The 17,463-nt window shown below is 33.2% G+C and overlaps 1 protein-coding gene across 1 annotated transcript in view; it reads right to left on the bottom strand.

Annotated features, from left to right (window-relative positions):
- The window catches only part of LOC135195072 (piezo-type mechanosensitive ion channel component-like), a 347,594-nt gene that overhangs the window by 127,328 nt on the left and 202,803 nt on the right, over window positions 1-17,463 (bottom strand). The window contains exons 30-32 of the mRNA XM_064221446.1: window positions 14,423-14,579; window positions 11,033-11,196; window positions 3,804-4,241 (exon numbers count right to left, since the gene is read on the bottom strand). Coding sequence (XP_064077516.1) covers window positions 3,804-4,241; window positions 11,033-11,196; window positions 14,423-14,579 — 759 coding nt within the window. The remainder of the gene's footprint in view (window positions 1-3,803; window positions 4,242-11,032; window positions 11,197-14,422; window positions 14,580-17,463) is intronic.

The raw sequence follows: 17,463 nt of genomic DNA, 5'->3' as shown, positions 1-17,463 counted from the left end.
ACCAAGTAATGATTTGTTGAAATAATGATCGGCAAGAATCTGCGATAAGCAAATACTGTCATTGCACTTTCTCTAACTTTAAGCTATACATGCTACACTACATATGGTTGCTCAATAATGCATAAGATATGTGTAGAGTATACACATTAATCTAAGTAGACACAAATAAGAAAATTTAGCTTCAGTTTTCATCTTTTTACTGACACAATGTAAATTTCAAAAACACATAAATATCAATGGTAAAAATATTCATATGCTTTTCTGAAAAACAAAATTTTGCTTGAGGAAGGAGTGTCTCACAATCACCTTAATAGTGTATCACCTGATCTGCAAATTTCAGTTTAAAAGCTTATTACTGTAGTTATATGGAAAAATAAGCCCTTCTAAACATTTAAAGAAATAATGTAACCATATTAAATACCTTAATTCTGTAAGTCGTTTTTTGACCAATTTACTTATGATGGAATGTTATTAATAAGTGACAACTTTTCTATGAATAAGGAACATTGAACGTGTGGACAGAAAAACTGTTCATTAATCAATTAATTCAGGGAGACAATACTATCCCATAAGTTCTTCAGGAGACAATTTTGTACTATTATAAATAACAATACCTTATACATGTACTTTCTAATTATCATAATTTTTGATGTCTCATTTGTACTACATCCAGCACATAAATTGATATTTTATGAAGACAACCAACTCAAGATATTCAGTTCTATCACGGATGTGCTTGGTTTACTCCAGTATTTCTAGTTATGCCTGAAGTTTAGGCTGCTAAATGGATAGGATCGATGTCTGTGATTATCCCAAGTGATTTCCTGAGGCTGGTCAACCCCTTGTTACGGATATTCCTGGAGTTGGTATGCTGCTTCCATTTTTGCTGTAAATTGCATCAAATGGACTCCATCCTTGGCTGATGACCCCACTGTCTTTGTCCAGCAATGTTCTTTTGGTGTACATAAATACCCACTATACTATGACCACCAACCCATCTGTCTTCATTTCAAGATGTATTTCAACCTGAGAACCAACAATGGGAACCCAAGACTGTGACCGCTCAGGTACCATGACTGTAGAAGAACTCAAGGATTCTTATCACAGCTGGAGCAGGTAATACATTGAACTTGGTGTCGGTACTATGATTAATAGAATATGTGGCCAAGACTGCAAATGGGAACATTATCAAGACGATAACTGCTCATCACCCCAGACGTAGAGCAGCAGCAGTAGCAGAACAACAGACCAACCATCAGAATAGATGCAGTGATCCCAAACAGCTGTCTGGAATTGTTAGCAAGAGTAACAGTACTGGTACCAGTTTGCTGGTCATGGGAACATGAAACCACAACTGCTTTAGACCGAGACCAAGGATTGACCAAACATGCAGGCAGACTTAATGATAAAAGAGTAGCACAGAGGCAAGAGTCGTGCCCTCTTCACCTCAGCCAACAGCAAAGATACATATTCTTTTGAGAGGGAGATGATCTCTTTTTTCCCATGGTCAGTCCTACAAAAGTTAAAAATATCAACTCAAGAGATCTAGTGAAAATATTTACTAATAATATTTTCCTTTGCTTTGGCTAAACGAAACTTTCTAGGCTATTCATTTTTATAGGTAGTTCCAGGAAGAATAAATCTTACCTTGGGTGCATAAGGTAAGATTTTGTATGGCAGGGATGTACAGTCTACCTTTTGATAAAGTTAAATCAGGATTCTGCACATTTTTGTTGCTAAAACAGTAGCTGGTAGAAAATACTAAAAGTATGCACACAGAAGACCGTACAACAAGTATGCAGTGTGGTAATGGGATAGGATTATGGAAAGAGAGAAAGAGACATATTGGTGGCATGATGATATACAAAAGACAGTTAAGGAGAAGGGAGCCTCCAACCTCTGGAGAGTACAGGGCAGAAAGAGAGTGGCTAAAAGGTAGGAGGCAAGGGTAACGAGGAGTTGGGCAGAATGGAATCAGAATCTCCACACAGCAGAGGGGAAAGAGACAGCATTCAGGGCAACAAAGTGGCTGAGAGAAAATGGAAAAGATGTACGTAAAGGGGGAAGCATATAAAATTAACATTGGAGAGGAAAGTATGTGAGGAAAAATAGAAAAGATTTAAAAGATGCAAAGTTCATAAAATTAAAACATGGAAGAATTAAAACTGAATCTAAAGAGCTTTACAAAGATGGAGGCAGTATTTGGAAAATAAAAAATGAATTGGAGGAAGCTGGCATAATAAATGGAATAATTGAGAACATAACAGCAGAAAAGGTTAAAAGGGCTCTCTGGAGGATCAAACTGGAAAAGCCCCAAGACCATCCAGAATAATTAGTACTAGTAACTTTATTAAAACAGCTAGAGAGTCGGACATCCATGAGGTTACTAGAATATTTGAAAACATGACAAAGGATGAGATAAGACCAGATGATTGGGAAGAAAGCCTTACAGTAATGGTATACAACAAAAAAAGAGGTTGTACTGCAATGTGAAAAATTACAGAGGAATAAGACTACCTGAACATACTATAAAAATGATGGGGAAGGTTTTGTAAGAAAGGTAGAGAAAACAGTAAAAATCAACAACTGTCAGTCTGACTTCATGCTGGAGAGATCAACAACAGAGGCAGTCTTCATAATGAAGTAAAGTACCTAGCAAATGAGGAGGAGGTTATATTACACAATTCTGGAACTGGAAAATGCATTTGACAGGTAATAATATTGCTACCTTAAAAAAGGCTGTTGCCCTGGGAGAGCTGTCAGTCTCTTGAGATCAGAATCAGCACTGAGAGCAAAGTCTAATGTGATATTTCCCCTTGTTCAGCCACATCAGGTACTCCAGCTTTATGGGTGGAGAGGCAAGCCACCCAATTCCACCCTCCAAAAAAGTTTCAAGACTAGAATTTTCTATAATCAAAATAATTTTAGTCTGTATTGTCAAGTCTGTTGTGCTAAAAGAAGGAAAGAAAAATTGTTACTAAAAGGAAAAAGGGCCTGAAGATAATCTGTTAAATTAGCACCTGAGAGGCAAGGCTTCCACGACCTTGATGCCTTGTGCCATCCAAGCACTAGGACACTGCTTCTCAGTTATCATCCTCTAAGCCCCCAACAGCTACAATGGGTCAGGGATCTGTAGGGAATGTTTCGAGTCACTTCTAATTTAGAGATACTGCATTTACTGGTTGCATGCAACGGAATGTTCGTTCATGCTCTTTTTTTCACAGTATGTACTAGGTGATCTAAACAGAATGTAGCACGGCAAAACGTTTATTGTTTTTGCCCATTTCTGCAGAAGAGGAGTCATGGCATTTCTTTCTTTATAGTCTGACAGAGCTATAGCTGATTCTTTATTACTTTAAAGTCACCTTTCTACTAAAAAGGACACTAACGATAAAGGAATTTTCCCAAGCACTTCACTACCCTTAAAGCTAAGGCAGAGCTGAAAACCCTTCTTCAGCCAAATCTCCAAAGCTAATGACAAAAAATCTAAAAATACTGCCTTTTTAAGACGGATACTTTTGAGTAGGAGCACGCATACTTTGGTAAAAGCCACAAAACTACAGAAGCCTAAATAGTGCACCATCAAGGTGAAAGTTCAACATAGCATAGCGAACAGGAAAGCTCCCTATTATAAACTTATTGCTACAGTTTTTAAGAAATAAGTCTTTGCTTGTATTGTATGAAAGAGTTAGGTAATACTGTAATAACAATATAAATTTAAGGATCATAAACCAGTGTATACAGGAATTCAAATATTGAGCAACCATAACAACACATATTAGTGAAGATGCTGGGGGCATTACAGGTATGATGGGACATCACTGGAGACGTTGTTGAAACAGAGGGTCGATGATATGTCAAGTGGTCTCTCAGCCAGGGGGGACCAATGTCATGGGCAGCAGGGGCAGAGGCTCGGGTTGGGGCATGACGATCTCGATGGGCAGGGTATGGAGGTGGGGAGAAGAAAGGGAAGGACTCCTCTGACGGAGAAGTGATGGGCTGGTGTGAGAAGTGAGGAGTAGTGAGGGATAGGCGTGTTGGTTCCAGGTAGCCATCCAAGGAGAGGGTCATGTTCGCGGATGATGGAGTAGGAGCCCCTGGAGTAGCACTAAGGTTGTTAGGGCGGGGGGACGACAGGCCATGGGCGTCATCCACACCTGCGGATGGGGGCAGGGGGAGGGGCGAGGTCATCTCCAAAGGAAGGGGACTACTGACATTGGAAAACTGTTCCGAGGTGTTGGCTGCAAAAAAAGGGGGATGAAACAGAGGCAGATGTTAGAAAACATGCGCTGCTGCCAGCACATTCAAGACCCTGTGTCTTTTTGAGACATACTTTTGAGTAGGGACAAGCATGCTTTGGTAACAGCCACAAAACTACATTAGTCTACAATACAGGAGGCTTTCCTGTACCATTATGGGGATAACCTTTTAAAGCATCCTATGGAGGCAATATAGTACATGATTAAGAGTCTCTCAGATTGCTGATGAAAAAATTTCCATAAATTGATAAAACACTATGTGATTAACTAAAATCAATATTTGCATAAAAACTTGACATTAATTTGTAAAGGTACAACATGACAGCATAAAAGAAAGTTTTTGGAGATTAAACCAAAACTATTAGAGGGTTTATAATAACTCTCAACAATCTGATGAACTATTTTAACTGGTCAGTTAGTATATGAACAGCAGCCAATTCTAACATCATCACAATGATGTGTTGCAGCTAAGGCTTTCTTAGGTGGCAAACATTATGCCTACAGTACCTGGTACTGAACAAACAGAAAACAGCACAGAAAAATACAAACAAAGAATACATATACTACAGTTCTTGACATTATCGATCATATCAAATTTTGTTTCAAGGCAGAAAAGGCACATAGGGAAATAGGTATGAACATATAAATGAATATTTGTGTGTACAAATCCTCACAAACAAAGACTTGGTCATTTCATAATTTTTGAAAAATGTGCTTTTCACCCTCATTCATACAAGGTCAAAAGAAAAAGAGAAACAAAATGCAATACAATAAGGAAATTATACCCGCTACAGCAGCTGTTATAAAGGCATGTGAATCACTTCAGTTATTTTTCTGAACTATATTGAAACTGTATGAAGATTCTTTTGATAATTTAATACAAATACAACTCGGATACAAATCTGTCACTTTTACTGATGACATTTCACTATTCTAGCCAAAGAGAACAAGTGTAATTTTGATGTTTAAATTAGCAAAGTGAAAGTTAACTGACTGGTTACTTCAGTAGCAAAGTTCAGTTTTATCTGCTGAATGTTGTTGTTGCTGTAAACTGTTTATAGACCAGATGAAAACTCTAAAAGTAGGGGTTGGGAGGATGTTGTCATAATTAAAAGTGGGAAATTTCTATAAATGTTACAGTCTTGCCGTGCTCACTGCTGATGGCATTCAAGATTTTATGCAGCATTTCTTTGGCTCTTACAGCACTGCTCTGTCTTTTATTTTCAACCAATCCTTACAATCTCTTCCTAGGTAACTGTCCAACTTCTGTAACTTTACCTTCCTCCATTTTTTCACCTCTCAGTAGAGTGGTCTTGTTGAACTAATATAATACACATAATAAGAAATCAACAATGTAGACAGCAAAATCATGTTCAAATTAAATTACAGTACTTGTCTCCAGTAACTACTTCCTGCAACCTGCCCTTTTATTTTCATAACATTGCACTTAGGACTTCGTTAAAACAAATACTTGAAAAAAACAGTTTTGAGCATGAAATCCTATATCAAATTTTATTTTTGATGTGTTCTGGAACAAATATTTAAGGTACTTTGCACGAGACTGTGCTTTTAGTCAAGTTTCTTCTATTCTCTGAAAGGTACACTAAGAATACAGATAAATATTGGAAGGCCAGTGTGATCTGTATGCTGGTGCTGCTGCAATGTTTATGAATGGCATTCCCCTAGTTTCAAATTACCTTAGATATCCAAAGGAGGATTTGTCTTTGCTGAAAGAATAGTTTAAGACCTGTTTCAAAAAGTGTCTCTGATCTTTTTCCTCCTTGATTTATATGTCCAGTCATCAAACCGTTCAAAGTTATGGTTATTTGCCTAAAAATAAACTGAACTTAAAAGTTTTGTACCAGACTGTCTAGCAATCGAAATTAATATACGTACTGCCATCACTCACCTAGACTTCCAAAAACTGATTTGATGTACCTGTGTAGAGACATCTCTTGCTGGGCAAGGAAGATTTAGAGGTGCTCTTACTAAGATGCACATTTCTCTACTAGCAGATATCCTGTCTTCCCCAGACTTTGGATCTTTGGATCTCTATGTTTGTCTGTCATCTCGTACTACTCCTGGTTTTGGAAGAGGTCAATGCTATTGGCTTACTCTTAGTCTCCTAATTATAACCAGCAATTATACACTTAGTCTCTGTCTTGAATCGAAATAAGAATCAGTAAAACGTGATAGGTTTGTAGTCAGCATAAACACTTGAAATTCTATAAATATCTACCATAAGCATTCACATGAAAATTCATCATACTGAGGGTTTACAAAAAACTATATATAAATCTATCACATCTCTTGAACTTAATTAATTAATCTCTTGCAGTGCTGTACATTACAAAGGTTGCATGATAGTAATATACAGTATACTTTAAGCTGCAAATAACAACTAGCACTAAACAACAAATCATGCTAAATAGTTATGCACTCCTCATATGGTAGCAGGGTTGTGATGTAAAGTTACATTATTGCTCACAATCTTAAAAAGCAAAAAATTATGATTTCAATCAAATTGTACTACTGTGTCCTTTTTGTCAAAAGGTCTTAGTTTGAATTTGAGCAGGGACTAGAGTAATTTTTTTTCTTTGTAGTAGGATAAAAAACAGTATGATTTCCCCACTCGATAGAAGATTTACTAATGCCCAGTAGCAAGGGGGTATTCAATACATTTTTAAATATAAAAGCAAATGCACATTCACTGTAAATGGGTCCAACTGTACAAAAGCAACACAAAAACATATATAGCACTCACCATATAATGAAATCAAAATACAAAACCCACCACATGGAAAATACAAATATTATTTTGATTCTTCAATTAAGTAACCATCTTCTATGGGAAAACCTACATCTAAATATGCCATAAAGGAGGAATCTGTTTCATCTCAGATCTGACAAGAGGATAGGTTTACAGACCACACTTTTGACAGTAACCCAGTGATTGAAGTTTGTTTTTGAGGCAGCCATCACTGTTGTATGGCCTTCTGACTTCATGTTTACAGTCTCATTGAGAACAAACACTAGATTTTATTTATACGTCGGTACTACGATTCAAAATAAAATGTGGGATCCTTTTCCCTCTAGCTCTCTATCCTTTCTTCAACCCTTTTTATTGTATAAACAAAAATGGTTTAAAAAAGGATCATAAGATAAACTATGCTCTTTGGCCTCAGTCTTCATGGGAGCAGTGTTAGAATATTATGAAAGTTTAAAGAAATACAATATGTAAGAATCCGCAGTCTCTAATTTTAAAATCGTCAGTTTTCTAGATGTATTGGTCTCATGTTAATTAATAATCCAAAGAAAGGCTGACTTTTACATTAAAATCTATTAATGCCCTTCATTATATGAGAAATGAATAATTATTTGCTTCAATGACTACTTGGAAGAGTTCCCAAAATAGCCCCAAGCAAGGTAACCATATAAACCTCACCCAGTGCCTCTTTGATGTCTCACTTCTCTGGGCACTGCCAAAGGCGAAGTGAACATGTCTTCTGGGTAGTCATTCTCACATTTATGGAACAGTAGTAGGCAGGATTTCTCACCTGATGACATATCTGGATGTGTAATGCTTCCACACCTAAATCTGAATTAAGCTCACACCAAACATATTTAATTCACTCCAAATCATATTGTTTTCTAAGACTTCCAAGTTCCAATATTAGAAGAGTCCCTGAAATCCTGATATTCAACTGTAATAATCTAACACATGCGTACTTTCCAGTGGTGGGACTTATGCACAGATTTTTCTTGACTTAAGGAAGTGAAATGCTCCTTGAATATACAGTATAGTAAAATAAAACTTGTACTACATATCATTTAGATTACTGTCAGACTTTTTAAAGAATTTAATCTACTAACTCACCGAGCTTCATAAGGGAGAAAAAATCATGAAAAGGACATTCCCTTACCATTAATACTACTGCACAGTAAAACAACAAGGAGCATTCCATGATGATTTTGATTTTTATTACCACATTTTACAAGTTGTCTTATACCGACAACTACATACTGTATAATACTAGTAGGGCTGCACAAAATGAACACAAAAACACAAAATTATAGAAAACTTACTAGAAAGAAATAAGAGAGAGTTTTAGAGTCCTTTTATAGAAGATAAAGTTGAATCAGTCTCCATCATTCTTGTGCATCTGCCTTACTGTTAAGCTTATAAACAGTGAAATCATTTGCTGTTCTAAAGTAACACTGTTATCCAAGGAATGGTTAGTAGATTAATAGAAGTATTATTGAATATATAAGTAATAAACACAATTCAGGGGACATCCAGCCTAGTAAAATCATATGCAAATGAATACAGTAAATGCACAAGTTCATAATTCCCTAACTACAATTACATTCTTAAGGAAGCAAACCTTTGCTTCACAAGAGAAGAAAATACTAAAACACTGTCTTTGCTAAAGAAAACATAGGTTATTAGCAAATATGGCATACGAAAATTCATTATCTATGAAATACTGGCTGGTTTCAAAACTGATAACAGTCTCAAACAGGAACTGTGAAAACTGCAAGGAAAATGTAACTTACCTACATGTACAGATAGAACTAGAGAATAAAAGTACATAACGAAAAAACATAATTTGATAACAGTTATAATTTGCCTCCAGTACTACCAACATTAAAGGATTTTTAATATTTTACTAATTATCATTTCTAACGATATATTGAACTGAAACACCAGCTCTTATTTTGATTTTTCAAGCAACCTGACAGGTTTTTCCTCTGCTTCACCTAAGTTAATATCACAGTTATAAAATTCATTGGCAGAACAGTAGTAACTAGTGTGCACATTCCATAAAAAATGACAGTAATTTAAGAGAGGGTAAAGAGAACAAAATCCATGACCCTAGGGATATTATATATCATACCAAAGCTTGGACTAAAGTACTTCATTCTCCATATTTTTGTAAGGATCAGCACTGAGAGAGACTCACAGTGGGCTAGATGACAGCTAATATAGACAGTTTATTAACAGTAGACTATTGTTTTAAACAAAAAATAAAGATGCACATTGTATTTTCCGGCACAGAGATTCTTTGAATTGGTATATACAGTATATTTCAACCGTGAACTTTCTGAATATATAACTTATCAAAAGGAGGAGAAAACATATTAAAAACAGAAAAAAAGACTAGTGTAGCTGAGCTGCCAATTTAATTCAACCTAGAGAAAATCATCTACCAAATTAATAATAATAATTGCAAGATTGCATCCTATTAAACATGTCATTTTCAGTCAGGATGGAATACATACATGTTGGCATGAATTTTTAGCAACAAGCCAGGTTCAATTGTCTGAAAGACTATCCGCTGACTTTTCAAATGTGCTTCCTTGATAATGGACTAACATCTAACTCTGTACTCTTTCCCCTTTTATTCTAAATAATACTCACTATCTCATTACTTAGAATATAAGTATACTTGTAAAACCAGTACCAAAAAAAGATAACCGCTCTTCTTTCCCCATTTACTTGTTTTATAATTTTTTTTTTAGTATATTCTTTATACAACAGGAACCAATCATCCACCTTTTGCACAATGTATGTATTACATACTTATTCGATGCTAATTTCTGTCATTTTTTAAGTACCTGATTCATTTAAACTAAATAATTGCTAGCAACATTTACTTGCTACTATTTAGGAGTATAAAGAATATAAACTATAATGCAGCTGTTTTTAGAGTATCATATTACAGCATTCAAAAAACCTCAAAAGACCATCAAACTGGATTGCTCAAAGTGAAACACAAGATGATTAGTACTGCATCCCTTCTGTCTAACTCTCATTTGGTTCCATGTCTTCTAAACAAGCAAGAATGCTATGCTGAGGATTCCAAAGGACCCTTTTAAAAAATTTCCTGGTTGTGACAGCTACGTATATCATCTAGTTTTGATTTATTGCTTTATACATCGTCTGAATAATTTTTAATATCCCTCTGATTAGAAATAGTATATTAAAATACACTAATAACCCACACTTGAAATTTTTTTCATTACCAAGTTTACCTGGAAGGAACAAACTAAACTTCTACAGTACTGGAGACAAATTAACAACATATTATTTAAGGAAATATACAATCTTCAGAAAATGAAAAATATATGAAAATTGTATATCCCTCTTTTAAGTAGCTACTAGAGACAGAAGAGTGTATCAGTAAATTAGGCATCATAAGTCATAAAAAACACATCAAAATATTGTTTTAAATAATCAGATCGATAAAACGCAGACCACGTGAATTCTGAGCCACCTATGATTGTAAATGAATCCATGGGAGATATTGTATGAAAGTATTTGTATTTTCAAAAATAAAATTTCTATTAAACAGAAGACATAATGCTATCAATGCATATCTACAAATATTTTTCTTTAGCTTCAATAAAATTCTTACCTCTACACATGCATACTCATGTAACCGTTAGTATCATTTCCCATGAAAACTTATGAACACTTAGGGATGGAAGCAGAGAGTTATCTTTTCTCAATTCAAGCAACATATTGCATGAAATATTCCCTTTGAAACAGTTTAGAATGAATATTAGTACATATTCATCATCATCAAATGCCATTTTATGATCTTGCAGTACTTGAAAGTCTTGAACAGCACTCTAAAATTTTCTTTTCTTTTTATGCGGGAGGCCATAAAAATTAGATATCAATATCATCAAGGTGAAACAACTGGAAAGAATGAGTGTGGTCATATCTGACCCATTTTTGAAGACTAAAAAGCGCAGACATTTCTCACCTTCATAATGAGTTGTGGGTTCTCGTGAAGACTGTTCTTTGGTGACCTTCTGCGAAGCTTTTATTCTCTCCATCTTCTCTTTGATTTTGTTGAGGACCTCCCTTTCTGCTGCTTGCTGCTCTGCTATTTCCTTTTGCATCAGTTCGGCAATAAGTTCAGCTCCTCTGTTATGGATGGATGAGATTTTAAACATTGAAAAAAAGACTTGCTGAAATGATTTGGAAAAAGACAATTCTGTCATTCCACTCATATGCATGAAGTTTCCAGTATAGATAACTAACTTAAATACACTGTAAGTCTGAAAAATATTGTGCCCAGTTCATTTACGCATAGAATATTTACGAGTAAAATCATACACTGTCCCTCTTACAGAAAAACATACTGTAAATGAAACCTAAATGACATTTCAGTATCTTGCTAAGAGTAAAAATTATTGGAAAATGTTTAAAATAAATTTTAGCAATGGCAAGACCATAATTAATTAAGGTACTGTAGTTTTCCTAACAACAAAATATAAAGACCATCTTCCCATTTTTCACATATCTTAAACATTTTTGTCATTTGGGTGGGCACTTGTCACCTCAAGACAATGTTTCCTTTTTCTTCTGGTTTCTCCTTCCTTTTATTTATAGAGTACATTGAGATATTTTATCTTCGTGATTGAGAAGAACACAGCTAAATATGTATATACATATACATATAATGTATTGTCTTTACAATATGTAAATATAAATATATCTATAAGCGAATACGACAGGAAAATGATAGTCAGAAATCTAAGCGCTTTTTTCTTTACTAAGACATTGTCAAGGAACGAATGAAATACAATTGAAGAGAAAGGTCTCAGATACACAACAAGATCAAGAATACCAGATGGTTAATTGTCAAAAGGGTAAAAATTGAAAAGATAATCCAGGATTATCAGATATCACACGGTCACAAACATAAACAGATTTATCCCTGACCGAAACTACAAAGTATCCGTACAGTCCAAAACATGTAAAAACTGAATATATTAATTTTGTTGCTTATAGTATTTATCTACTACTTTTTTCATTATGAAGGCATCAAGTTTAAATAAACCAAGACTTAAATTTAGAACATTTCCATTATTTGACTTGATGAAACAAGCAATGATATTCCTTTTAACTGTGTTATTACATGGGATTAAGGCTCTTGCTTGACTCCAGTTAATAGGATGATCTATCATATGTACGAATAATGGATTCGATATTTGCCCAGTTCTCACAGAATATTGGTGCTATTTGAGACGTTGTGAAAGAGATTTAGCGGTCTGTCCGTAATAGACTTTATCACACTTTTTGCAAGGAATTTCATATATGCAGCCTGGAAGATCTTTAGGAGAATTTTTTATTACTAAACTCTTGACATTAATATTATTGAAAACAACATTTATGTTAAAAAGCTTTAAAGTTCTAGGAATATCTAAAAACCTTTCATCATAGGGTAATTTTAGAATTTTATGTTTACTAAATTCAAGGTTGTCATTAGTTGAATAAAATGTTTTTCTAGCTCTTTTCCATGCCACATCTACAAAAGTCCTTAGGTATTTAAGTTTCAATGCAATATCATAAATAGTGTTAATCTCAGCGCCAATAAACTGCGGGCTACAAACACGTCAAGCCCTTAGGAACATCCCAGAAAAAACAGAATTTAACATTTTGATGGTGATTGGAGTAGTAATGAACAAGAGGCAATAGTTGATTTCCGAAAGACTGAAAAGGTGAAATTTCTATCATTTCTATGGACAGTTACATCAAGAAAATTCAAATTATAATTTTTTCTTCCTCTACAGTAAATTTTATAGAAGGGACTAAATTATTGAGATTATTAAGGAATTCCTGGAGATTTTCGTGAACTGGCCAAGTACAGAAAATATCATCCACATACCTAAACCATATAACTTTTTGGGGCAAAATTCTTGGTAAGAGTTTTGTCTCAAAAAATTCCATGTAAATATTGCTAAGGACAGGAGATAAAGGATTACCCATAGTCATGCCAAACTTTTGTACAAAAAATTCCCCATTAAAACAAAATTTACTATCTTTGATACATAACCTTATGAGACTAATGAGGTTTGCTACAGTTAAGGGAATGTCATGACGTTCTAATTCATCCTCCAAATAATCAAGTAAATCATCTACAGGCAATTTTGTAAATAAAGAGACAACATCAAAACTAACCATATTAAAATCAAAATTCAAATTTAAACTATTTAATTTGTTTATAAAATCAACATTGTTTTTAACATTTGTGTTACAAATGTTTTCTACCAAAGGTGTAAGAATTTTTACATGCCATTTAGATGAATTATACGTAACTTAGCCCACTGAACTAATGATTGGTCTCATAGGGTTATTGATTTTATGTGTCTTGACTAAACCATACATATAAGGTAGTTTCGGTTAGGGTTAAATCTATGTTAAGGTTTGTGATCGTGTGATATCCGATAATCCTGGATTATCTCTTCAATTTTTACCCTTTTGACAGTTAACCAACTGGTATTCTTGATCTTGTTGCGTACCTGAGACCTTTCTCTCCAATTGTATTTCATTCGTTCCTTGACAATGTCTTAGCGAAGACGAAAGCGCTTGGATTTCTGACTATCATTTTCCTATGGTATTCACTTATTTAATGAAGTCACGTACATCTACTGTGATTTATTAAGCATATATATCTATTTATAATAAATATATATATATAAATATATATATATATATATATATATATATATATATATATATATATAATATTATATATATTATATATATATATATGTATATCAATTTAATAGTAGGTTTTGTGATGATGCAACTGACAACTCTTTCTCCTCTTGCGCACATTAATAGTATATGTTCTGTATGAATATGTTCTCATAAGTTCTCCCAAATGACATACACTCTGACTCTTGCTTCGAGTATGGTTTACTCCTCTCTCAGTCAACAATTAACATTAAGATTCGAATTTAAGCTACACTGTTTCTCTGCAGTTACAGACTATAAATAATCTTAAACTATGCCAATAATTACTGTTAAGAATGAGAGTCAGCTTTTTAATGGGACTCGAAATCCTTGGAAGATCTTTTCAGGGGAACTGCACAACAGAGCTACAAATTGGTTATATTTTTGCTGCAGTCTCAAGATAAAAGTGATATTTACTGAAGCTAAAAAATATGTATACATAATAAACATGCTGGTTAAAATAAATCAAGTGTACTTGACCACAGAAATATTAATCATCCAGTACTAAAGTGATGTGAGGGCCTTCACTCATATAACACAAATTTGCTCAAGCCTATATTTTTTAGAGACAAAGATGGCTAGGATTCTTTAAACATAGGTTATATTGCAATTTATTATAATTACACACCTTGAAGCCAAAATGGTCTGAGCTTTCACCTCGGTCACAAGGTGCTGGAAGTAAAATGACGAGAAGAGCCTCCTCTGCATGAGCAAGAAACCAAAGCATATTCCATCCCACATCAAACCAGCTTCAGATTTGGGTACTGTGCAGAAGTCAGCCAACTCTGTTTGGAAATGGGTTTGATAAAGGAATATAGGTGTGATATAAGCCACATGAAATAAAGGAAAGTAACTTATTCAACCAGGGCCTTATTATCAATATTAATTCTACTGAACAAAATATGGAGGAAAAATTGGTAATGCTTATTATTTTTGATAGCAAAGCATCCAAGAGGGAATTCTGAAGCAACATAAACATTCATTATGAAATCTGTTGATTTATGAAAAATTTAAGACACTAAGCTGCCTTAAGGCAATAGAAATGTAAATTGCTGGTGCAAATGTTCAGATTGAAAGTAAGTCGCTTCAATCACAGTTAACCAAAGAGATGGGAAGTGCATGTAAAAACACACACACACATTATAAATATATATATATATATATATATATATATATATATATATATATATATATATATATATATATATATGTATGTATGTATGTATGTATATTTTCTTTATAGCATAGTCGCTGTTAAGTCCTTAAGTATTACCCTTTCCATGGTCTATCCAGAGCTTCATGGTAACCAGGCTAATGTCAAAGAATTCTCATGACTGGACTTATGGCGGCTATTGTGTCGTAATGATAAACATCATAACATGTGATAATTAAAATTCGATAATTCCTCGAAATTCGGCAGGCAGCATATGCCCCTTAACTGGGAACTGCCTGTGTTTATATATACATATATATATGTATATATATATATTATATATATATATATATATATATATATATATATATATATATATATATATATATATATATATATATATATATATATATATATATATATATATATATATATATATACATATATATATATATATATGATATAATATATATAGATATATATATATATAGATATATATATATATATATATATACATATATATATATATATATATATATATATATATATATATATATATATATATATTATATATAATATATATGAACACATACAGTTGACCCGTCTATTTGCCGTCCTGGAACATATATCCATATCATTCTCAGAAAATTCACCTATCTTTCCAAGAGAAATATTTACTAATTTTCATATTATTTTTGTTACTAAATACATTTTCCATGACAAAACTATTAAAATAGGCAGGTATGTACTATAAGCATTTTAGTGGGGGTTTGGGTGTTTGATCTAAATAGGCAGTTATAAGCATTTTTAGAGAGGTGTTAATTATTTGCTGATTTTTGCTATTCACTGGGGGTTGTGGTCCTTAGCTTCCACAAATCCCAGGGGTCAATTGTATGTATGTATGTATGTATGTAAGTATATATATTGTTCAAGATTTTAACCCAGAACCAAGGAAAATAAAGTCTTTTACCAATTTTCATGCATCTTTGTCTATATGCAAGTTGCCCCTTTGAACTTAAGCATCCGTTCTCTTGAAAAAGCTATCTCTTCTCCCATTGGTTGTCGGAATTACACCCTAAAGAGACAAAGGATTTAAAAGGATCAGAGGCCAGCGGCTCGCTCTCAGAAGAACACCAGACCTAAGAGAGGTGAGATCTCCTCACCTGCGCCCTTCTCTCTTCTGGGTAGTCCCAAGTATTTTTTATAAGTCCATAGTGCATGGAAACAAGGAGAAGACTAAAAGCCCCCTCCCCCCCAGGATCCAGGCACTGTGAGAGTAATTCCAGCTCAGCCAAGGAATCGTTTTACATTTGTCTTTATTTCCTTTCCTTTTTTCCAAGGCGACTTGTGTAGTTTCCCATTCCCCCATCTGGGGTCAATTCTGTGATTACTCTCCTTGTCATACTAGTGAAAATCCCCATAGCAAATTCAAGCAACGAAATAGTTGCCTTTGTGTAAATTCCCAGTCATTTCATTTCTCCCCATGAATGGCGTTTTTTATTGAAAGAAAGTAGTGTGTAACGTTCACCCTCGTGTGGCCGGCCTCCCCCCCGCGCCTTATGCCAGTGTCCTATCTATTTGCAGACAAACACCGGGCCTGATTGTGGTAGGAATTGGAAACCATTGGAGCAAGCTTGCATTTTCAATCCGTTTGCGCAAAATTTCTGGATTGCCCCAGCCACGTGCTCCAGTGCATCGACAAATCGACCCCCTTATTAGTTCCCGGGCCTCTGTAAATTCATGTAAATACAGTGCATTTTAAACTAAAGTCCAGCTTTTATGTAAATTCCTCCTTCCTCAGTAATATCGGCCTTATGCCTGAGTAGTTCTTTTTTCTTTTGTTCTGATCTCTCGTCCTCCATTCAAGGACAAATTTTTCAGTATTAAATCATTTTCTAGGAGTGAACGAAGCCTAAAATCAGAATAATATATATATATATAGTAATAAATATATATATATATATATATATATTATATGATTTATATAATATATATATATATAACATATACATATATATATATATTATATATTATATATATAGATATATATATATATATATATATAATTATGTATATATACATATATATATAGGATATATATTATATATATAATATATATATATATATATATATACTATTATATTATATATACATGATAATTATTATATACTATTAATATATAGGATTATTATATATATAATATATATAATATATATATAAAATCTTTAAATATATATATAATATATATATATATATATATATATATACATATATATATGTAATATATGATATATATTATAAAATATATATATATATTATATATATATAAATAATATTATTATATATATATATATCATATATATATATATATATATATATCATAATACAATATATATATATATCTATATATATATATATATATATATATATATATATATATATCTATATATATATATATATATATATATATATATATATATATATATATATATATATATATATATATATATATATTT

The sequence above is a fragment of the Macrobrachium nipponense genome, chromosome 15, assembly GCF_015104395.2.
Source record: "Macrobrachium nipponense isolate FS-2020 chromosome 15, ASM1510439v2, whole genome shotgun sequence".
Lineage (NCBI taxonomy): Eukaryota > Metazoa > Arthropoda > Malacostraca > Decapoda > Palaemonidae > Macrobrachium > Macrobrachium nipponense.
Note: the sequence above shows the minus strand (reverse complement) of the source record. Positions and strands in the feature narration are given on the sequence as shown.